The sequence below is a fragment of the Neodiprion pinetum genome, chromosome 4 (genome assembly GCF_021155775.2).
Source record: "Neodiprion pinetum isolate iyNeoPine1 chromosome 4, iyNeoPine1.2, whole genome shotgun sequence".
NCBI lineage: Eukaryota > Metazoa > Arthropoda > Insecta > Hymenoptera > Diprionidae > Neodiprion > Neodiprion pinetum.
In genome coordinates, this window is record NC_060235.2 from 12936174 (window position 1) to 12957955 (window position 21782).

The following is a 21782-nucleotide window of genomic DNA, read 5'->3' on the forward strand; positions in this document are numbered from 1 at the left end:
ACCCCGCGAAGACATCCTCGTCCTCTGGTTCCCAGGTGACCGTCAAATCCCCGCGCTCACGCAAGAGGTGCCGTACGTACCGGTCACGACGCACCAGTATGCTACCGGTGGAATTTACCCTCGCGGTCACTAACGCCAACTCGAGCTCATCGCTCGTCATGTCATACAACCACGCGCCAATGGGTACCTCCGCCATGTTGACTTCACCCGCGAAAATAAAGAGCAGAAATGAAGGTAAAAGCACGCAAAAGAAATGAGAAGTGATGAAATTACCAGAACGCAAAAGCAAACTGTTCGAATCAAAAGACAAAAGCCGTAGGTAGAGTCTGAGCGCAAGCAATGATACCCAGTATGGATACTTCCGCGAAACTTGTTGAATTAATTCGCTATTTTCCACCAGCACCAACAGAACGTGAGAGAGATGTTTCCTCGTATTGGTGTAATCACCTCTATTACCTTAGCGATATCAAAATTGCGAATAAAAGCGACAACAAAAGAAATACCGTAAACAAAATAAAACAGAACAACAAAAAAAAAGACAAAAGACGGGCTGGAAGAAAAAGAAAATATGTTGTCGCATCAGCAACAAAACCAAAAAAAAAAATTTTTCCAACCGCGATGCTGAACTCCGTCTTTGAAACACACAAAAAAAAACAAAAACAAAAAAAAATATTTCGAAATCGCAGAAAACAAAGGAAAACAAAAGAAAACCAAAAAGGGAGCAGAAATCCAAAAGCGATAACAAAAGAAAATAAAATGACACAAGCAAGAGATTGGCGGTAAAAGCAGGCGATCTTATCCCTAGTATTAGAAATATACGGTGTGAATATACACGGGGTACTTTTTCGCCACCCGGTATATTCGTCAAATCGTAGCCTGGGTCGTAAGTCGCAAGTTTCGGTGTTATTCACCACCCTTTGTATCCAATTTTATTCTTATCCTTTGTATTCAAAATTGTCTCGCTGTACTGCAAACGTCAACACGCTTAACCGAAGTGTCACGCGACCTCTCTCGCCCGTAATCTCCGACCGCTGTTTTCGTTACGCGAGCGCTATCCGTTACCAATTCGAAATTTCCAAAGCGCGCAACGCTACTTTCTTTCTCGGAAATTTACAGCGGAAATTTCGCGAAGGCCCCACGTTGGGCGCCAATTTGTGACGTGGATTTTTCTGCACCTCGGTTACTCGGAGCAAATAACCGGGAACTTACCGCGTGCACAATAATTTGGCGTCCACGATGTACCCTGGATCTAAAACAATATCGCGAAATTTGTTGGGCGCCTGGCGTGGTCAACACGCCTCGAAATCGGTCATACGATATACCGCGGCCATATGCTCGGTAGCTCAGTACCGCGGAGAGGGGAGGGGTGATTTTCGGGTAGAGAGAATTGCAACACCAGTAAGCCAACACGTGCTGTGGCCAAATTACTATAAAATTACGATGATATATTTTTCATCAGAGATAATACAAAAACAAAAAGAAATAAAAATTAATAAAAGAAGTCAAAAGAATGATAATACGACCACGCAAGTCGTCTTTCGCGATTCCAAACACAATGTTACTATTATCTAAACTAAATAAGAAAGGTAGAAATACTCCAAATAAAAATAAAAATAGAAAAATAATAACAACAAAAAAAAAAAGGTGAATAAATCTAAGAGACCTCTACGGCCTACGTGCGCTAGTCACCGTCTTAACACTATCCTACTTCCTACAAACCAAAAACAAAATCGGGCTCGACGCGCTGCCCGCGAACGTCCTCTATACAATGGCGCTGATCGCCAACTTAATACTAACTGATAATACAAACAAAAAAAAAGAAGAAAGAAACAAAAAGAATATCAAATAACTAAAAAGAATATTAAATAACTAAAGTGATGCGAGGCTCGTCGCGACACCCGCGATCCTCCTCTAAAAACGCATACGCTTATCAGCACGCACCCGAGCTTCACTTCCTCGGCGACGGCGGGTCGCAGTCGCGAATTCGAATGCTCCCCGTGATTGCTCGCGACCTGTACGATAATCGAAGCTGTGCCGGATGACGTGAATTGACCCCGTGTAACGGACTTCGGTCACACTCAAGCTCGAGACAATAACGTCTCGAGTCAACCCGTGGCTCGACTTGATTTTCTGGATCCCCCGAAATTAACGTTACTCTCTTACGCGCAACTCAGGCTACGGTCACCAAGCAAAAGAATCGGCAAACGAATTTCGAGTACTTTTCGACACGCAAACTAACAAAAGAAAACGGCTACCCTTTTTCGGATCAGCCTTGATTCAATTACCCTCGAAATTCGATCGCGAGAATGTTAACAACGCTTACCGCTCCACATCCACGCGACGAAGGGTCCAACTCCCTCGTGACGATGGCTGTCCATCATTCCTCGCGATCACCACTTCTATACTATAACGCAAACCCAAAGAAAAGCCTGACCTAACGCAACTTCGCCACGTGACTACTGTCTTAGTTGGTCGCCAGAACTCGAGTGATCTAGGATGGTCGCAACGCCGATCTCGTCGCGCGAATTTTCCGTGACGTCATCACCCTAAGAATGCGCAACAATCGATCGGTCATCGATTTTGGGGATTGCGCAACTTGCCGCGCACCTGTCGTCTCTACGCGGCGCAGAACTTAAGGCTAGATCGCGATGTCGTCTCCCGCGCAGCTCTACGTGGTCCTGGGGTTGGGCGGGGTGGTGCTCCCTCGTCGCTAGCTGGTACCTCGCGGTTGCCTTGGTTGGGCGTAAGCGGGGTAAGCGGGGAGGCTGCGGCGCGCCGGCCGCCAGCGGGAATCGCGTCCGCCTTGGATTCCCTCGCTGCAGGGATCTGCGTTGCCTCCCCCTCCGCAGCCTCGGTGTCCTTCCCGCAAGATCGTCGTGATTTCGCCTTGCCTCGAAAGATGTTCGGTATTGGAGTTGGTCACTGGAGGGTAGCCGGTGCACTCGAAAAAAAAAATTAAAAACAAAAGCCTGAAATATCTGGGTCGCAATGCTCTATTTCGTCCCTGTCGAAGCTCGGGTGCGTGACTCCAGTTCTGGCGCTCTCTGAAATTATTCCGCGACTCGATTTTCTAGACCCTTATCCCTGGATCTCGCCCAGGGTTCAGGGAGTCTCTTGTAACGGGCAGGCCTAACCGAACTGCCACGTTACAATATATATATATATATATACTAGCAACCCATCCCGGCTTCGCACGGGCATACAATAATATAAAGTAATAATATAAATGTTATTTTTCTAGAAACTCACTGTAAACATTGTGTATTTTCTTTTATTATATTATTATATGCCCGTGCGAAGCCGGGATGGGTTGCTAGTGTAGCTTATATGACACGTTCGTAGATTTACCATAGCAGCGCCATCTATTGATTACTTACTCAACCCAGTCGAAAGGTATCGACATCTGTTAGAATCATTTGGAGTTAACAGATAATTGTGACTGTCAAATAATAACTGACAAATAATTAGCAATAAATTAAAATTGCGACTATAATTTGAGATTTAAACTATCCTATCTCTCAAATTGGATCGAACTGCACATGGTGTGCGTATTTTATTATAATCGGTTAAGTGGTTTAGGAGTCCATTGAGGACAAACATTGTGACACGAGATTTATATATATTAAGATATATATTCGTTTTTTATACATTAATATAATTAAATTTGAATACATTTATTTGTATATACATTATATATTAATATGATTAAATATAAATGGGGGTAATTATGTCAAATAATTTGATAAAAAAAGGAAATAATTGATTAAATAAATTTTTTTTCTTAATGAATACAATTGATATTTCAATCAATATGTGAGCAAATAATTAAAAAATATACAGGATCTTTTCAATAACCATATTTATTTCTAATGAATTTAATTATTGTGAAAAAATTTTTTTTTCGAAAAATTTCTCTTTTTTTAAAAGTAAATTCAAAATTTTTATATATATATATATGTATATTATTATATATAAATGTATGTATATATATTAGGGTGATTCAAAAAAATAAAATTAATTTTTTTTTTCTTCCAAACAGGCTCAAAAGTTTCTTTTGGATGTAAAAAAATTATTGTGAAAATATGAGCCCTTAATATTAATATTAAGATAGTCCTCATCGCATTTTTGTAATTCCCATAAGAATAACATGGGAAAAATTATTTTTGCTTCTTCTGATTTTTATACCGTTCATACAACTGATTGACTCATAAATCGCTTTTATAATCTTTATAGAGAATTGAACGCTCTACAAAAAAGGTTTGATAACATTTTTTTATTAGTCCACGCGTTCAAAAGTTACTGAAGATCGAAGTTCAATTTTTTAAAAATTTGATCGAATTTAGTGAATTACACCGAAACTGTTGGTTTTGGTGACAAATTAAGGATCAAATATTTCGTCAAACATTAAGGGGGATAGCCACTGTGAAATTTCAAAAAAATAAATTTTTTTTTTTCGCTTTAAATGAAAGTTTATACTTTTAAAAATATATGTTTAAAATTTTATATTGAAATTCCAAAAAGTTTTCGAGTTATAGCCATTTTAGTAACAACGCGTAAGCCTACCGTAGCTATAGCGCGCTCCGACGAAACTCCTTTTTTCTCGAAACTACTTTTTTCAAACTGGTCGCAACTATAATTTGCACAAATATAAACCGATTCGCAATTTCTTTTTTTTTTCTTAATCGTCTATTTAGTGGCTAAGGTTGCACGTAGGGGATTTTGAAAATTTTGATTTAAAAAAAAATGGCGACTTATTAAAAATTTTTTTGTTTTCTTATCTCTTTTTTCTGCATTTAAACAGCCTTAAAAAATCTTAAAAATCAAAATTTTCAAAATCCCCTACGTGCAACCTTAGCCACTGAATAAACAATTGAGAAAAAAAAAAGAAATTGCGAATCGGTTCATATTTGTGCAAATTATAGTTGCGACCAGTTTGAAAAAAGTAGTTTCGAGAAAAAAGGAGTTTCGTCGGAGCGCGCTATAGCTACGGTAGGCTTACGCGTTGTTACTAAAATGGCTATAACTCGAAAACTTTTTGGAATTTCAATATAAAATTTTAAACATATATTTTTAAAAGTATAAACTTTCATTTAAAGCAAAAAAAAAAAATTTATTTTTTTGAAATTTCACAGTGGCTATCCCCCTTACTGTTCGACGAAATATTTGATCCTTAATTTGTCACCAAAACCAACAGTTTCGGTGTAATTCACTAAATTCGATCAAATTTTTAAAAAATTGAACTTCGATCTTCAATAACTTTTGAACGCGTGGACTAATAAAAAAATGTTATCAAACCTTTTTTGTAGAGCGTTCAATTCTCTATAAAGATTATAAAAGCGATTTATGAGTCAATCAGTTGTATGAACGGTATAAAAATCAGAAGAAGCAAAAATAATTTTTCCCATGTTATTCTTATGGGAATTACAAAAATGCGATGAGGACTATCTTAATATTAATATTGAGGGCTCATATTTTCACAATAATTTTTTTACATCCAAAAGAAACTTTTGAGCCTGTTTGGAAAAAAAAAAAAATTAATTTTTTTTTTTGAATCACCCTAATATATATGTATATTATACATTGATATAATTGAATATGAATAGAGGTAATTATGTCAAATAATTTGATAAAAAATGGAAATAATTGATTTAAATAAATTATTTTTCTCAACGGATGATATTTATATTTTAATTAATATGAGAGCAAATTATTAAAAAATATACGGGATCTTTTCAATAACCATATTTATTTTTAATGAATTTAATTATTGTAAACAAAATTTTTTTTTCAATAATTTCTCTTTTTTTAAAAGTAAATTCACAATTATAATATAAATATATATATATATATATATATATATATATATATATATATATATATATATATATATATATATATATATATATATATATATATATATATATATTCATGTATTTATTATATATGTATATTTGTATATTTATGTATATTATCCATTAATATAATTGAATATAAATGGAGGTAATCAAGTTAAATCATTCAATAAAATAAGCATATAATTGATTGAAATAGATTTTTTTTTGTGAGGGATAATATTCATATTTTATTTAATATGTGAACAAATAATTGAATAATACATAGGAATTCTCGAATGATTATAGTTATTCTTAATGAATTGATTTATAGTGGAAAATTTTTTTTTTTTTTTCAAATTTCTCTTTCTTTAAAAGTAGAATGAAAATCATAATATATATATATGTGTATATATTTGAATATTATACATTAATACGATTAAATATAAATATATTTATTCATATATATATATTATACATTAATATAATTGAATATAAATGAGGGTAATTCAGTCAAATAATTTAATAAAGAAAGGAAATAATTGATTTAAATAAATCATTTCTCTTAACTGATAATATTCATATTTCAATGATCATGTGGGCAAATGATTGAAAAATACGAGGGATTTTTTGGATAATTATATTTATTTTTGATGAATTTATTGATTGTAAAAAATTTTTTTTTTTTCAAATTTCTCTTTTTTTAAAAGTAAATTAACAATAATAATACATATATATGTATATATTTGAATATTGTACATTATTATATTTGAATATGAATACATTTATTTATATATATTACACATTAATGTAATTGAATATAGATGGAGGTAATTAAGTCAGATGATTTAATAAAAAAAGGAAATAATTGATTGAATAAATTGTTTTCCTTAATGTATAATATTTTACTTGAAATAATATGTGACCAAATAATCAAAAAATTTGCAAGATCTTTTCAATAACCATATTTATTTTTAATGAATTTAATTATTGTGAAAAAAATTTTTTTTTCAAAAATTTCTCTTTTCTCAAAAGTAAATTTAAAATTGTAAAATATATATGTATGTATATTATTATATGTGTATATATGTATATATATGTATATTATACAATAATATAATTGAATATGAATGTAGGTGATTAGGTTGAATAATTTGATAAAATACGGAAATAATTGATTTGAATGAATTATTTTTCTCAACTGATGATATTTATATTTCAATTATTATATGAGCAAATAATTAAAAAATACGTAGGCTTCTTTGAATAATTGTATTTATTTTTAATGAATTTAATTATTGTAAAAAAGTTTTTTTTTTTTCAAATTTCTCTTTTTCTAAAAGTAAATTAAAAATCATAATATATATAAATATATTTGTATATTATATATTAAAATAAATAAAATCAAATACATTTATTTGTATATATATCATACATTATCATAGTTAAATATGAATGGAGGTAATTATGTCAAATAATTTTTTTTCCGAAAATTTCTCTTTTGTCAAAAGTAAATTCGAAATTTTAATATATATATATATATATATATATATATATGTATATTATTATATATGTATATATGTATATATATGTATATTATACATCAATATAATTGAATATAAATGGAGGTGATTAAGTTCATTAATTCAATAGAATAAGCAAATAATTGATTCAAATGAATCATTTTTCCGAACGGATAATATTTATATCCTCATTAATGTGTGAGCAAGTAATAAAAAAATACGTGGTGTTTTTTGAATAATTATGTTTATTTTTAATGAATTTAATGATTGTAAAAAATTTTTTTTTTTTCAAATTTCTCTTTTTCTAAAAGTAAATTAAACATCATAATATATACATATATATATTTATATATATATATATATATATATATATATATATATATATATATATATTTGTATATTATACATTAATATATCTGAATATTAATACATTTATTTATATACAAACAACAGGAATTAACAGGAACTTGGACTATTGATAAACGCAAATCATTGATTCCGCAACGTTTCGACCATTTTATTTGGCCTTCTTCAGGCGTCTATAAACATACATATAAATACAAAATATTTCAAACACAACGCATAATACATATAACAAGATTATACAATTAATAGCAAATAAATTTACCTCAATTTATAAGCGTAAACAATATAAATCTTCTTATACAACTTCATTAGCTCCTCATAAATAATTAACAAAATTCAAAAATTTATTAATTAAAAAGAACGCAGCTAACAGAACCGACTTGTACATGTAAATAAACTGTCGACCGCAGTCAACCTCAAAATATACATAAATGAGGAAACAGTAAGCGAATGAAGCGCCCTTGTTTCCCAAATTCACCGCCGCGGGAATTCAAAACAATACTCTAAAACATTTCTACAATATCTGAGTCAAAACAAAAATTAAATACATTAAAATAGTCTAAACATTCAAAATAAAGTAAAACTAACGTGCGTCACCAAGATAATCGTTATAAACCGATAAAATCTCGTTGTACATTGCACTCAGATTCTGGGTGTCAGTACGCTTGTTTACCGTGTCATTAAGTTTAATCCAAACCATTCCACTAACCGATCTTTTTAACCAGTTATTCTCTAAATCTAAGATCTTCGCTTTGTCAAAATCAAACCCATGACCCGAGTCGAAGTAATGTGCGGCCAGCGCTGTTTTGTTCTCATCCAAGATTTTAACATTCCTACAACTATTCCTATGTTGGTAAATCCTATTTTTTAAATACTGTTTGGTTTGACCCACATAACAAAGTCCACAAGAGCACGGGATCTTGTACACTACACCTGCTCTTTGATCCTGCTGCACTGGATCCTTTAACTTAGTGTATAATGATTTTATTTTATACACGTTATAATAAGCCAGCTTTACATTAGTACCTGTAAAACAACTATTAATTTTATGTGACAAGCCCGGAACAAAAGGAAACCGGCAGTACTTGATGAAATTCGTAGGACGAACTCCACCAACCCCACCATTTGCTTTATTCTCTTTAAACTTAATGATAGCTGCACGAACAAACGATCTTGGATAACTGTTATTAGTTAACAATATCTCAATTTTTTGATAATTGTCCTCATGATACTCCTCGCTGCTAAGTCTAAACATTCTATCCAGTAAACCATGAATCATTCCCACTTTCTGTGACATTGGGTGGTTGGAACAGAAATTCAAAATTCTTCCTGAACTAGTTGGTTTGGTGTACCAATTAGTCTTCAAATGGTTGTTGGATCTTTCAACCATGATATCTAGGAATGGAATACAACCATTCTGTTCCACTTCCATGGTGAACTGGATATTCTCTTCAAAGTTATTAAACAACTCCAAGACTCTGTTCAATTCCGTCTCAGGGACTGCAGCGATAGTATCATCTACGTACAATTTAATAAACGCAATGTTAAACGGGAGGACCGTAATTATCTGTTGTAACACATAATTCATAACAATATTGGCCAACACCGGACTAGCTGGATTGCCCATACTACAACCTTCAACCTGTCTGTACAACACCCCATTATACGTAAAATAACTGGTTTCAAAACAAAACTCTATAAGTTTAATAAGCAAATATTTAGGAACTTTAACTAAATGTTTGATGTTGTCCCAAGATTCATTAATGACCTTCAATACTAAATCCTTACGGATATTTGTAAACAACGAGACTACGTCAAGTGATATCAATCTATAATCACTATGTAATTCAACGTCTCTAATAAAATCAACGAATTGAAAAGAATTTAATAAATTAAAACTAAAAGTATCCACAACCGGTGTCAAAATTTCATGTACAACTCGCGACAACTTATAACTAGGAGATTGTATGCAACTCACTACCGGACGTAACTTGCAAGTTGGTTTGTGCGTCTTACGTAGTCCATATATCCGTGGTGCTCGAGTATAGCTCGACCGAAGGTTCTTCTCTTCAGCTTCGTCAATCACACCCGAAGATGCTAGCTCCGCCACCAGGTTATTGGCTCTTTTTTGGTACGTGGGAGTTGGATCTCTATGAAGAGGTAGGTAAGTTGTCCTGTCACTAATTAGTGCGCTCATCTCTCTCTCGTACTCTTCTCGGAACATGATGACAGTTGAGTTCCCCTTGTCTGATCTTGATACCACTAAATCTTCATTTTCTCTCAAAAACTTTTTTGTAACGATTAAATCTTTATTTAACATTAGACGGTCTTCAGAACGTGATTGTCCCTTACAAAAATTGGATAAAATGTTGATACTTTTAGATCTCAGATTTTCTTTCACTGCGGATAAGTCAGCCGCATTACAATTGTCTAACTTTACTGCACTGATGCAATACTCTAGATCTTTAATAACTTCAGGAACTATAGTGATCTTATTTTGGATCTGTAGCCCAAAGTTTGGCTCCAGGCTTAGCGTTCTGTAAACTTGTTTGGGGAGTTCTCTATTAGTGTAATTAAAAACACATTTGTTTGCATCCGGTAACCTGATGCCATTTAAACGTTGTTGTACCAACTCCTCCAACTTCTTCATGTTAACCTCTTTAATCCTCGTAAAGATTTTTGAAAACCTCACCTTGTTCACAGATTTACAATTGTCAAACAAGGGCTGTGGTATTAAACTCTTCAGTTGGTTACATATCTCTCCCAGCTCTTCATTCACTTTCTGTAGCTTCCAAATAGTAATTTTAATTTCAACGTTCAACACTGACTTCTGAAAATTATGTATGAGCTTGTCCCCGAGATTCTTGAAAGGATGGTATTCAAGAGTCAAGGAATATGTGCACTTCAGGTTGTTACTAATATGCTTGGGAATTACCTTGTTGGAGCGACATTGGAGTAAAAAGACTCTTCTGTTCAGCAAACCAGCACGTGTGGATGTCAATTTTGCCCAAGATTTAATTAGGTGAAGTGCTCTGTCTCCATATGTATGCTCAACGAAGTTGAAAAATCCCCCAGGTAAACTATCCATTATATTAACGTCCATGATATATCATTCGTTAAGCATACATATGGAGACAGAGCACTTCACCTAATTAAATCTTGGGCAAAATTGACATCCACACGTGCTGGTTTGCTGAACAGAAGAGTCTTTTTACTCCAATGTCGCTCCAACAAGGTAATTCCCAAGCATATTAGTAACAACCTGAAGTGCACATATTCCTTGACTCTTGAATACCATCCTTTCAAGAATCTCGGGGACAAGCTCATACATAATTTTCAGAAGTCAGTGTTGAACGTTGAAATTAAAATTACTATTTGGAAGCTACAGAAAGTGAATGAAGAGCTGGGAGAGATATGTAACCAACTGAAGAGTTTAATACCACAGCCCTTGTTTGACAATTGTAAATCTGTGAACAAGGTGAGGTTTTCAAAAATCTTTACGAGGATTAAAGAGGTTAACATGAAGAAGTTGGAGGAGTTGGTACAACAACGTTTAAATGGCATCAGGTTACCGGATGCAAACAAATGTGTTTTTAATTACACTAATAGAGAACTCCCCAAACAAGTTTACAGAACGCTAAGCCTGGAGCCAAACTTTGGGCTACAGATCCAAAATAAGATCACTATAGTTCCTGAAGTTATTAAAGATCTAGAGTATTGCATCAGTGCAGTAAAGTTAGACAATTGTAATGCGGCTGACTTATCCGCAGTGAAAGAAAATCTGAGATCTAAAAGTATCAACATTTTATCCAATTTTTGTAAGGGACAATCACGTTCTGAAGACCGTCTAATGTTAAATAAAGATTTAATCGTTACAAAAAAGTTTTTGAGAGAAAATGAAGATTTAGTGGTATCAAGATCAGACAAGGGGAACTCAACTGTCATCATGTTCCGAGAAGAGTACGAGAGAGAGATGAGCGCACTAATTAGTGACAGGACAACTTACCTACCTCTTCATAGAGATCCAACTCCCACGTACCAAAAAAGAGCCAATAACCTGGTGGCGGAGCTAGCATCTTCGGGTGTGATTGACGAAGCTGAAGAGAAGAACCTTCGGTCGAGCTATACTCGAGCACCACGGATATATGGACTACGTAAGACGCACAAACCAACTTGCAAGTTACGTCCGGTAGTGAGTTGCATACAATCTCCTAGTTATAAGTTGTCGCGAGTTGTACATGAAATTTTGACACCGGTTGTGGATACTTTTAGTTTTAATTTATTAAATTCTTTTCAATTCGTTGATTTTATTAGAGACGTTGAATTACATAGTGATTATAGATTGATATCACTTGACGTAGTCTCGTTGTTTACAAATATCCGTAAGGATTTAGTATTGAAGGTCATTAATGAATCTTGGGACAACATCAAACATTTAGTTAAAGTTCCTAAATATTTGCTTATTAAACTTATAGAGTTTTGTTTTGAAACCAGTTATTTTACGTATAATGGGGTGTTGTACAGACAGGTTGAAGGTTGTAGTATGGGCAATCCAGCTAGTCCGGTGTTGGCCAATATTGTTATGAATTATGTGTTACAACAGATAATTACGGTCCTCCCGTTTAACATTGCGTTTATTAAATTGTACGTAGATGATACTATCGCTGCAGTCCCTGAGACGGAATTGAACAGAGTCTTGGAGTTGTTTAATAACTTTGAAGAGAATATCCAGTTCACCATGGAAGTGGAACAGAATGGTTGTATTCCATTCCTAGATATCATGGTTGAAAGATCCAACAACCATTTGAAGACTAATTGGTACACCAAACCAACTAGTTCAGGAAGAATTTTGAATTTCTGTTCCAACCACCCAATGTCACAGAAAGTGGGAATGATTCATGGTTTACTGGATAGAATGTTTAGACTTAGCAGCGAGGAGTATCATGAGGACAATTATCAAAAAATTGAGATATTGTTAACTAATAACAGTTATCCAAGATCGTTTGTTCGTGCAGCTATCATTAAGTTTAAAGAGAATAAAGCAAATGGTGGGGTTGGTGGAGTTCGTCCTACGAATTTCATCAAGTACTGCCGGTTTCCTTTTGTTCCGGGCTTGTCACATAAAATTAATAGTTGTTTTACAGGTACTAATGTAAAGCTGGCTTATTATAACGTGTATAAAATAAAATCATTATACACTAAGTTAAAGGATCCAGTGCAGCAGGATCAAAGAGCAGGTGTAGTGTACAAGATCCCGTGCTCTTGTGGACTTTGTTATGTGGGTCAAACCAAACAGTATTTAAAAAATAGGATTTACCAACATAGGAATAGTTGTAGGAATGTTAAAATCTTGGATGAGAACAAAACAGCGCTGGCCGCACATTACTTCGACTCGGGTCATGGGTTTGATTTTGACAAAGCGAAGATCTTAGATTTAGAGAATAACTGGTTAAAAAGATCGGTTAGTGGAATGGTTTGGATTAAACTTAATGACACGGTAAACAAGCGTACTGACACCCAGAATCTGAGTGCAATGTACAACGAGATTTTATCGGTTTATAACGATTATCTTGGTGACGCACGTTAGTTTTACTTTATTTTGAATGTTTAGACTATTTTAATGTATTTAATTTTTGTTTTGACTCAGATATTGTAGAAATGTTTTAGAGTATTGTTTTGAATTCCCGCGGCGGTGAATGTGGGAAACAAGGGCGCTTCATTCGCTTACTGTTTCCTCATTTATGTATATTTTGAGGTTGACTGCGGTCGACAGTTTATTTACATGTACAAGTCGGTTCTGTTAGCTGCGTTCTTTTTAATTAATAAATTTTTGAATTTTGTTAATTATTTATGAGGAGCTAATGAAGTTGTATAAGAAGATTTATATTGTTTACGCTTATAAATTGAGGTAAATTTATTTGCTATTAATTGTATAATCTTGTTATATGTATTATGCGTTGTGTTTGAAATATTTTGTATTTATATGTATGTTTATAGACGCCTGAAGAAGGCCAAATAAAATGGTCGAAACGTTGCGGAATCAATGATTTGCGTTTATCAATAGTCCAAGTTCCTGTTAATTCCTGTTGTTTGTATGATATATCATGGACGTTAATATAATGGATTTATTTATATATATTATGCATTCATATAATTGAATATAGATGGAGGTAATTATGTCAAATAATTATATAAAAATCGGAAATGATTGATTCAATAAATTATTTTTCTTGATGTGTGATTTTTTTATTGCAATTAATGTGTAAGCAAATAATTGAAAAATATACTGGATCTTTTCAATAACCATATTTATCTGCAATGAATTTAATTATTGTGAATAAAAATTTTTTTTTCAAAAATTTCTTTTTTTTTGGAAGTTAATTCAAAATTATAAGATATATATATGTATATCATTATATATGTATATATGTATACATGTATATTATACATTAATTTAATTGAATATAAATGGAGGTAATTAAGTTAAATAATTCAATAAAATAAGCAAATAATTGATGAAAATAAATTATTTTTCCTCAACTGATAATATTTATATTTTGAATAATATCTGAGCAAATAATTAAAAAATACGTAAGATGTTTTGAATAATCATATTTATTCTTAATGAATTCAATTATCGTAAAAAAATTTTTTTTTTTTCAAATATCTCTTTTTCTAAAAGTAGATTAAAAATCATCATATATATAAATATATTTGTATATTATGCTTTAAAATAAATAGAAAAAAATACATTTATTTGTATATATGTTATACATTTCTATATTCAAATATAAATGGAGGTAATCATGTCCAGTAATTCGATAAAAAATGGAAGTGATTAATCAAATAAATTATTCTTTTTAATGTATAATATTTTATTTCAAATAATACGAGAGCAAATAATCAAAAAATATTCAAGATCTTTTAAATGACCATATTTATTTTCAATGAATTTATTCATTGTAAAAAAATTTTTTTTCTCAAATTTCTCTTTTTTTCGAAGTAAATTTAAAATTATGAAATATATATATATGTATAATATTATATATGTGTATATGTATATATATGTATATTATACATTAATTTAATTGAATATAAATGGAAGTAATTAAGTTGAATAATTCAATAAAATAGGCAAATAATTAATTCAAATAAATTATTTTTCCTAACGGATAATATTTATATTTTAATTAATATGTGAGCAAATAATTAAAAAATACATAGGATAACTTGAATAATTATATTTATTTCCAATGAATTCAATTATAGTGAAAAAATTTTCGTTTTTCAAATTTTTTTTTTTTAAAAGTAAATTGAAAATCATAATACATATATATGTATATATTTGAATATCATACATTAATATATTTGAATATGAATTCATTTATTGATATTTATCATACAATTATATAATTGAATATAGATGGAGGTAATTATGTCAAATAATTGAATAAAAAAAGGAAATAATTAATTGAATAAATTATTTTTTCATTGTATAATATTTTTATTTCAATTAATGTGTGAGCAAATAATTGAAAAATATGCAGGATCTTTTCGAATACCATATTTATTTTTGATGAATTTAATTATCGAAAAAAAAATTTGTTTCTCAAAAATTCCTTTTTTTTTAGAGGTAAATTCAAAATTATCATATATATATATATATATATATATATATATATATATATATATATATATATATATATATATATATATATATATATATATATATGTATATATATGTATATTATACATTAATTTAATTAAATATAAATGGAGGTAATTAAGTTGAATAATTCAATAAAATAGGCAAATAATTAATTCAAATAAATTATTTTTCCTAACGGATAATATTTATATTTTAATTAATATGTGAGCAAATAATTAAAAAATACATAGGATTACTTGAATGATTATATTTATTTTCAATGAATTCAATTATAGTGAAAAAATTTTCGTTTTTTAAATTTCTTTTTTTTAAAAGTAAATTGAAAATCAGAATATATATATATGTATATATTCGAATATTATACATTATTATAATTGAATATGAACACATTTATTTATATATATTATACATTGATATAATTGAATATGAATGGAGGTAATTAGGTAAAATGATTTGATAGAATAAGGAAATAATTGATTTGGATGAATTGTTTTTCTTAACTGATAATATTCATATTTAAATGATCATGTGAGCAAATGATTAAAAAATACGACGGATTTTTTGGATAATTATATTCATTTTTGATGAATTTAAGGATTGCAAAAAATTTTTTTTTTTTCAAATTCCTCTTTTTTTAAAAGTAAATTAAAAATCATAATACATATATATGTATATATTTGAATATCATACATTATTATATTTGAATATGAATTCATTTATTTATATATATTATACATTAATATGATTGAATATAGATGGAGGTAATTAAGTCAAATAATTCAATAAAGAAAGGAAATAATTGATTGAATGAATTATTTTTTTTAATGTATAATATTTCTATTTCAATCAATGTGTGAGCAAATAATTAAAAAATATACCGGATCTTTTCAATAACCATATTTATTTTTAATGAATTTAATTATTGTGAAAAAAATTTTTTTCTCTAAAATTCCTTTTTTTTTGAAAGTAAATTAAAAATTATAAAATATATATATATATGTTTATTATTATATATGTATATGTGTATATATATGTATATTACACTTTGATATAATTAAATATAAATGGAGGTGACAAGTTGAATAATTTAATAAAATAAGGAAATAATTGATTTAAACAAATTATTTTTCTAGACTGATAATATTTATATTTCAATGATCATGTGAGCAAATGATTAAAAAATACGTAGGATTTTTCAAATAATTATATTTATTTTCAATGAATTTAATTATTGTAGAAAAAATTTTTTTTTCAAAAATTTCTCTTTTTTCAAAAGTAAATTCAAAATTATAATATACACATATATATGTATATTATCATACATGTATATATGTATGTATATGTATATTATACATTAATTTAATTGAATATAAATAGAGGGAATTAAGTTAAATAATTCAATAAAATAAGCAAATAATTGATTCAAATGAATTATTTTTCTCAACTGATAATATTCATATTTTGAATAATATGTGAGCAAATAATTGAAAAATACGTAGCATTTTTTGAGTAATTATATTTAATTCAATGATTTCAATGATGGTAAAAAAATTTTTTTTTTTTCAAATTTTTCTTTTTTTAAAAGTAAATGAAAAATCATAATATATATATATGTATATATTTGAATATTATACATTGATATATTTGAATATAAATACATTTATTTATATATATTATACAAATATATAATTGAATATAGACGGAGGTAATTATGTCAAATAATTGAATAAAAAAAGGAAATAATTAATTGAATAAATTATTTTTTCAGTGTATAATATTTTTATTTCAATTAATGTGTGAGCAAATAATTGAAAAATATACAGGATCTTTTCGAATACCATATTTATTTTTGATGAATTTGATTATCGAAAAAAAAATTTGTTTTTCAGAAATTTCTTTTTTTTTTAGAAGTAAATTCAAAATTATAATATATATATACATATATATATGTATATTATTATATATGTATATATGCATATCTATGTATATTATACATTGATATAATTGAATAGAAATGGAGGTAATTGTGTTAAATAATTCAATGAAATGAGGAAATAATTGATTTGGATGAATTATTTTTCCTAACGGATAATATTTATATTTCAATCAATATGTGAGCAAATAATTGAAAAATATACAGGATCTTTTCATTAACCATATTTATTTCTAATGAATTTAATTATTGTGAAAAAAATTTTTTTTCGAAAAATTTCCCTTTTTTTAAAAGTAAATTCAAAATTTTTATATACATATATATGTATATCATCATATATAAATGTATGTATATATATGTAAATTATACGTTGATATAATTCAATATGAATGAAGGTAATTGAGTTAAATAATTTAATAAAATGAGGAAATGATTGATTTAAATGAATTATTTTTCCTAACGGTTAATATCTATATCTTAATTAATATGTGAGCAAATAATTAGAAATACGTAGGATTTTTTAATTAATTATATTTATTCCAATGATTTTAATGATGGTAAAATAATTTTTTTTTTTTCAAAATTCTCTTTTTTTAAAGGTAAATGAAAAATCATAATATTTATATATGTATATATTTGAATATTATGCATTAATATATCTGAATATAAGTACATTTATTTATATATATTATGCAATAATATAATTGGATATAGATGGAGGTAATTATGTCGAATAAATTAATAAAAAAAGGAAATAATTGATTAAATAAATTATTTTTCTTAACTGATAATATTTACATTCTAATTAATGTATGAGCAAATAATTAAAAAATACGTAGGCTTTCTTGAATAATTGTATTTATTTTAAATGAATTTAATTATTGTGAAAAAAATTTTTTTTTCTCAAATTTCTCTTTTTCTGAAAGTAAATTAAAAATCATAATATATATAAATATATTTGTATATCAAACATTGAAATAAATGAAAATAAATACATTTTTTCGTATATATATTATACATTATTATAATCAAATATAAATGGAGGTAATTATGTCAAATAATTTGATAAAAAATGGAAATAATTATTTCAAATAAATTATTTTTCTCAACGGATAATACTTATATTTCAATTAATATGTGAGCAAATAATCAAAAAATACATCGGATTTCTCCAATAATCATAGTCATTCTTAATGAATTGATTTATAGTGTAAAATTTTTTTTTTCTTTCAAATTTCTCTTTCTTTAGAAGTAGATTAAAAATCATAATATATATATATGTATATATTCGAATATTATACATTAATATGATGGAATATAAATACATTTATTCATATATATATATGATACAATGCTATAATTGAATATAAATGAGGGTAATTCAGTCAAATAATTTAATAAAGAAAGGAAATGGTTGATTGAAATGAATCATTTTTCCCAATGAATAATATTTTTATTCTAATTATTATGCGAGCAAATAATTGAAAAATATACAAGATCTTTTCAATAACCATATTTATTTTTAATAAATTCAATCATCGAAAAAAAAAATTTTTTTCTCAAAAATTTCTTTTTTTTTTAGAAGTAGATTCAAAATTATAATATATACATATATATGTATATTATTATATATGTATATATGTATATATTTGTATATTATACATTGATATAATCGAATATAAATCGAGGTAATTGAGTTAAATAACTTATGAAAATAAGGAAATAATTGATTTAGATGAATTATGTTTCCCAACGGATAATATTTATATCCTAATTATTATGTGAGCAAATGATTGGAAAATACGTAGGATTTTTCAAATAATTGTATTTATTCCAATGATTTTAATGATGGTGAAATAATTTTTTTTTTTTCAAATTTCTCTTTCTTTAAAAGTAAATGAAAAATCATAATATATATATATGTATATATTTGAATATTATACATTATTATATCTGAATATTAATATATTTATTCATATATATTATGCATCAACATAATTGGATATAGATGGAGGTAATGATGTCAAATAAATTAATAAAAAAAGGAAATAATTGATTAAATAAATTATTTTTCTCGACTGATAATATTTATATTTTAATCAATATATGAGCAAATAATTAAAAAATACGTAGGCTTTTTTGAATAATTGTATTTATTTTTAATATAATAATATAATTTTGATATATTATATATAAAAATATTTAGGATTTTTCTGATAATTATAAATAATTTTAAAAAATTGAAACAATGTAAAAAAAATTTTTTATTTGAATTTCCCCATTTCTAAAAGTGAATTGCAAATTATAATGTACATATATATATAACACACACACGTATATATATATATACATATATATGTATATAAATATATATATTTTTATTTATATATATTTATATTATACATTTATATAATAGAATATAAAAGAAGGTAATTAGGGTAAAACATGAGACAAAATAAAAAATGATTATAAAAGAAAAAAATGATCAAAAAATGAAAAAAAATAAAAAACAAGCCGATAATTAAAAATATTGAGGATTATACTAATAATTATACATATTTTTTAAAAATTAAAATAATGTGAAGAAAATTTTTTTTTTAAATTTCCCTTTCTTAAAAGTAAATTGCAAATTATAATGTACATATATATATATATACACACACACGTATATATATATATACATATATACGTATATATATATATATTTTCATTTATATATATTTATATGATACATTTATATAATAGAATATAAAAAAAGGTAATTGGGGTAAAAAATGCAATAAAATAAAAAATGATTATAAAAGAAAAAAATGACCAAAAAATGAAATAAAATGAAAAACAAGCCGATAATTGAAAATATTGAGGATTTCACTAATAATTATACATATTTTTTAAGAATTAAGATGATGTGACAAAAAATTTTTTTTTCGAATTTCCCTTTTTTTAAAAGTAAATTGCAAATTATAATATACATATATATATATATACACGCACACGTATACATATATGTACATATATACATATATTTATTTACATATATTTATAGTATACATTTATATAATAGAATATAAATGAAGGTAATTAAGGTAAATCATGTTATAAAATAAAAAGTGATTGAATGAAAAAAATTGTAAAAAAATTTTAAAAAAAATAATAAGTAAGCAAATAATTAAAAATATTTAGGATTTTTCTAATAATTATACATAATTTTAAAAAATTGAAACGATGAGAGGAAAATTTTTTTTTGAATTTCCCTCTTTTTAAAAGTGAATTGCAAATTATAATGTACATATATATATATACACACACACGTATATATATATACACATGTATATGTATATAAATATATATATTTTTATTTATATATATTCATATTATACATTTATATGATAGAATATAAAAGAAGGTAATTAGGGTAAAAAATGCTATAAAATAAAAAATGATTATAAAAGAAAAAAATGACCAAAAAATGAAAAAAAATAAAAAACAAGCCGATAATTAAAAATATTGAGAATTTTACTAATAATTGTACATATTTTTTAAAAATTAAAATAATGTGAAAAAGAATTTTTTTTTCAAATTTCCCTTTTTTTAAAAGTAAATTGCAAATTATAATGTACATATATATATATACACACACACGTATACATATATGTACATAGATATATATATTAATTTACATATATTTATAGTATACATTCATATAATAGAATATAAATGGAGGTAATTAAGGTAAATCATGTATTAAGCGAACGCTGAGCCAAAGAAGTCTCACGAACAAGGAATATTTAGAAAGAAAATAGATGTATTTGGACACAAGCTCTCTTTTTAAATTCTAGAGACTGACTGTTTTTACAATAATGTCGGCTGCTGCAGCAACCTTATTCTTTTTAAAGACATAAGAGGTTTATAAACGTCTTTTATCTATGATGACTACTAGATCATTTAAAAGGGGACAAAACGGGTGATTTCACCCTTTGTAACATTACTCCCCCTCGAGGAAAAGAGTCGACCCGACTCGTAAAAGATAAACAATTACAAAAAAAGTGATCTAGCAGTCAGTGCTCGAAGGTGAGTTGGAGCTGTGGCTCTAAAAATTAAAAGACTCCCTTTTTACTATCTGGCATTTGCCTACAGTCTCAAGGTAAACCACAGAAAACCTTGAGCAGATAGTTGAGCGTTCAATTGAATTTCAAAATTTGTGTGCCTTGTTTTATAAAGGTAAGTGTTAAGGGTGAGTTAGTGAGTTCTTCATGAATTTGAAGACATCAAAATCATCCGGATCGTCGTCGAAAAGAAAATTCATTCCTCTTCAGGGAAAATAGTCCGGTGAATCAAACACAGATGAGTACGACGAGGCGGGAAACCATAACTGGGAAAACTCTGAGTCCTAGACAACGTAAAAGCTGATTCCCTCTGAGAACCGGCACAGGAAACAGGGAAAAGGAATGGGTGACTGA

The 21782-nt window shown here is 27.9% G+C and overlaps 2 protein-coding genes across 2 annotated transcripts; one reads left to right on the forward strand and one right to left on the reverse strand.

The window, feature by feature from the left end:
* Positions 1-8303: 8303 nt before the first annotated feature.
* LOC124217247 (uncharacterized) lies at positions 8304-10823 on the reverse strand. The gene is made up of 2 exons (XM_046622649.1): positions 10656-10823; positions 8304-10550 (listed from the first exon to the last, which is right to left on the reverse strand). The coding sequence occupies exons 1-2, from the start codon at positions 10821-10823 to the stop codon at positions 8304-8306; spliced, it is 2415 nt and encodes an 804-aa protein (XP_046478605.1).
* Positions 10824-10847: 24 nt separating this feature from the next.
* Positions 10848-13764, forward strand: LOC124217248 (uncharacterized). The gene is made up of 3 exons (XM_046622650.2): positions 10848-10955; positions 11061-13628; positions 13718-13764. The coding sequence occupies exon 2, from the start codon at positions 11241-11243 to the stop codon at positions 13305-13307; it is 2067 nt and encodes a 688-aa protein (XP_046478606.1). The 5' UTR covers positions 10848-10955; positions 11061-11240; the 3' UTR covers positions 13308-13628; positions 13718-13764.
* The last annotated feature ends 8018 nt before the right edge of the window (positions 13765-21782 follow it).

Excerpts from the sequence above, each read along its gene's own strand:
- LOC124217248 (XM_046622650.2), top strand. The coding sequence starts at position 11,241 with ATGAAGAAGTTGGAGGAGTTGGTACAACAACGTTTAAATGGCATCAGG.
- LOC124217247 (XM_046622649.1), bottom strand. The coding sequence starts at position 10,823 with ATGGACGTTAATATAATGGATAGTTTACCTGGGGGATTTTTCAACTTC. Across the intron at positions 10,551-10,655 it reads TCCAATGTCGCTCCAACAAG|AAGTCAGTGTTGAACGTTGA; the intron begins GTAATTCCCAAG and ends CATAATTTTCAG.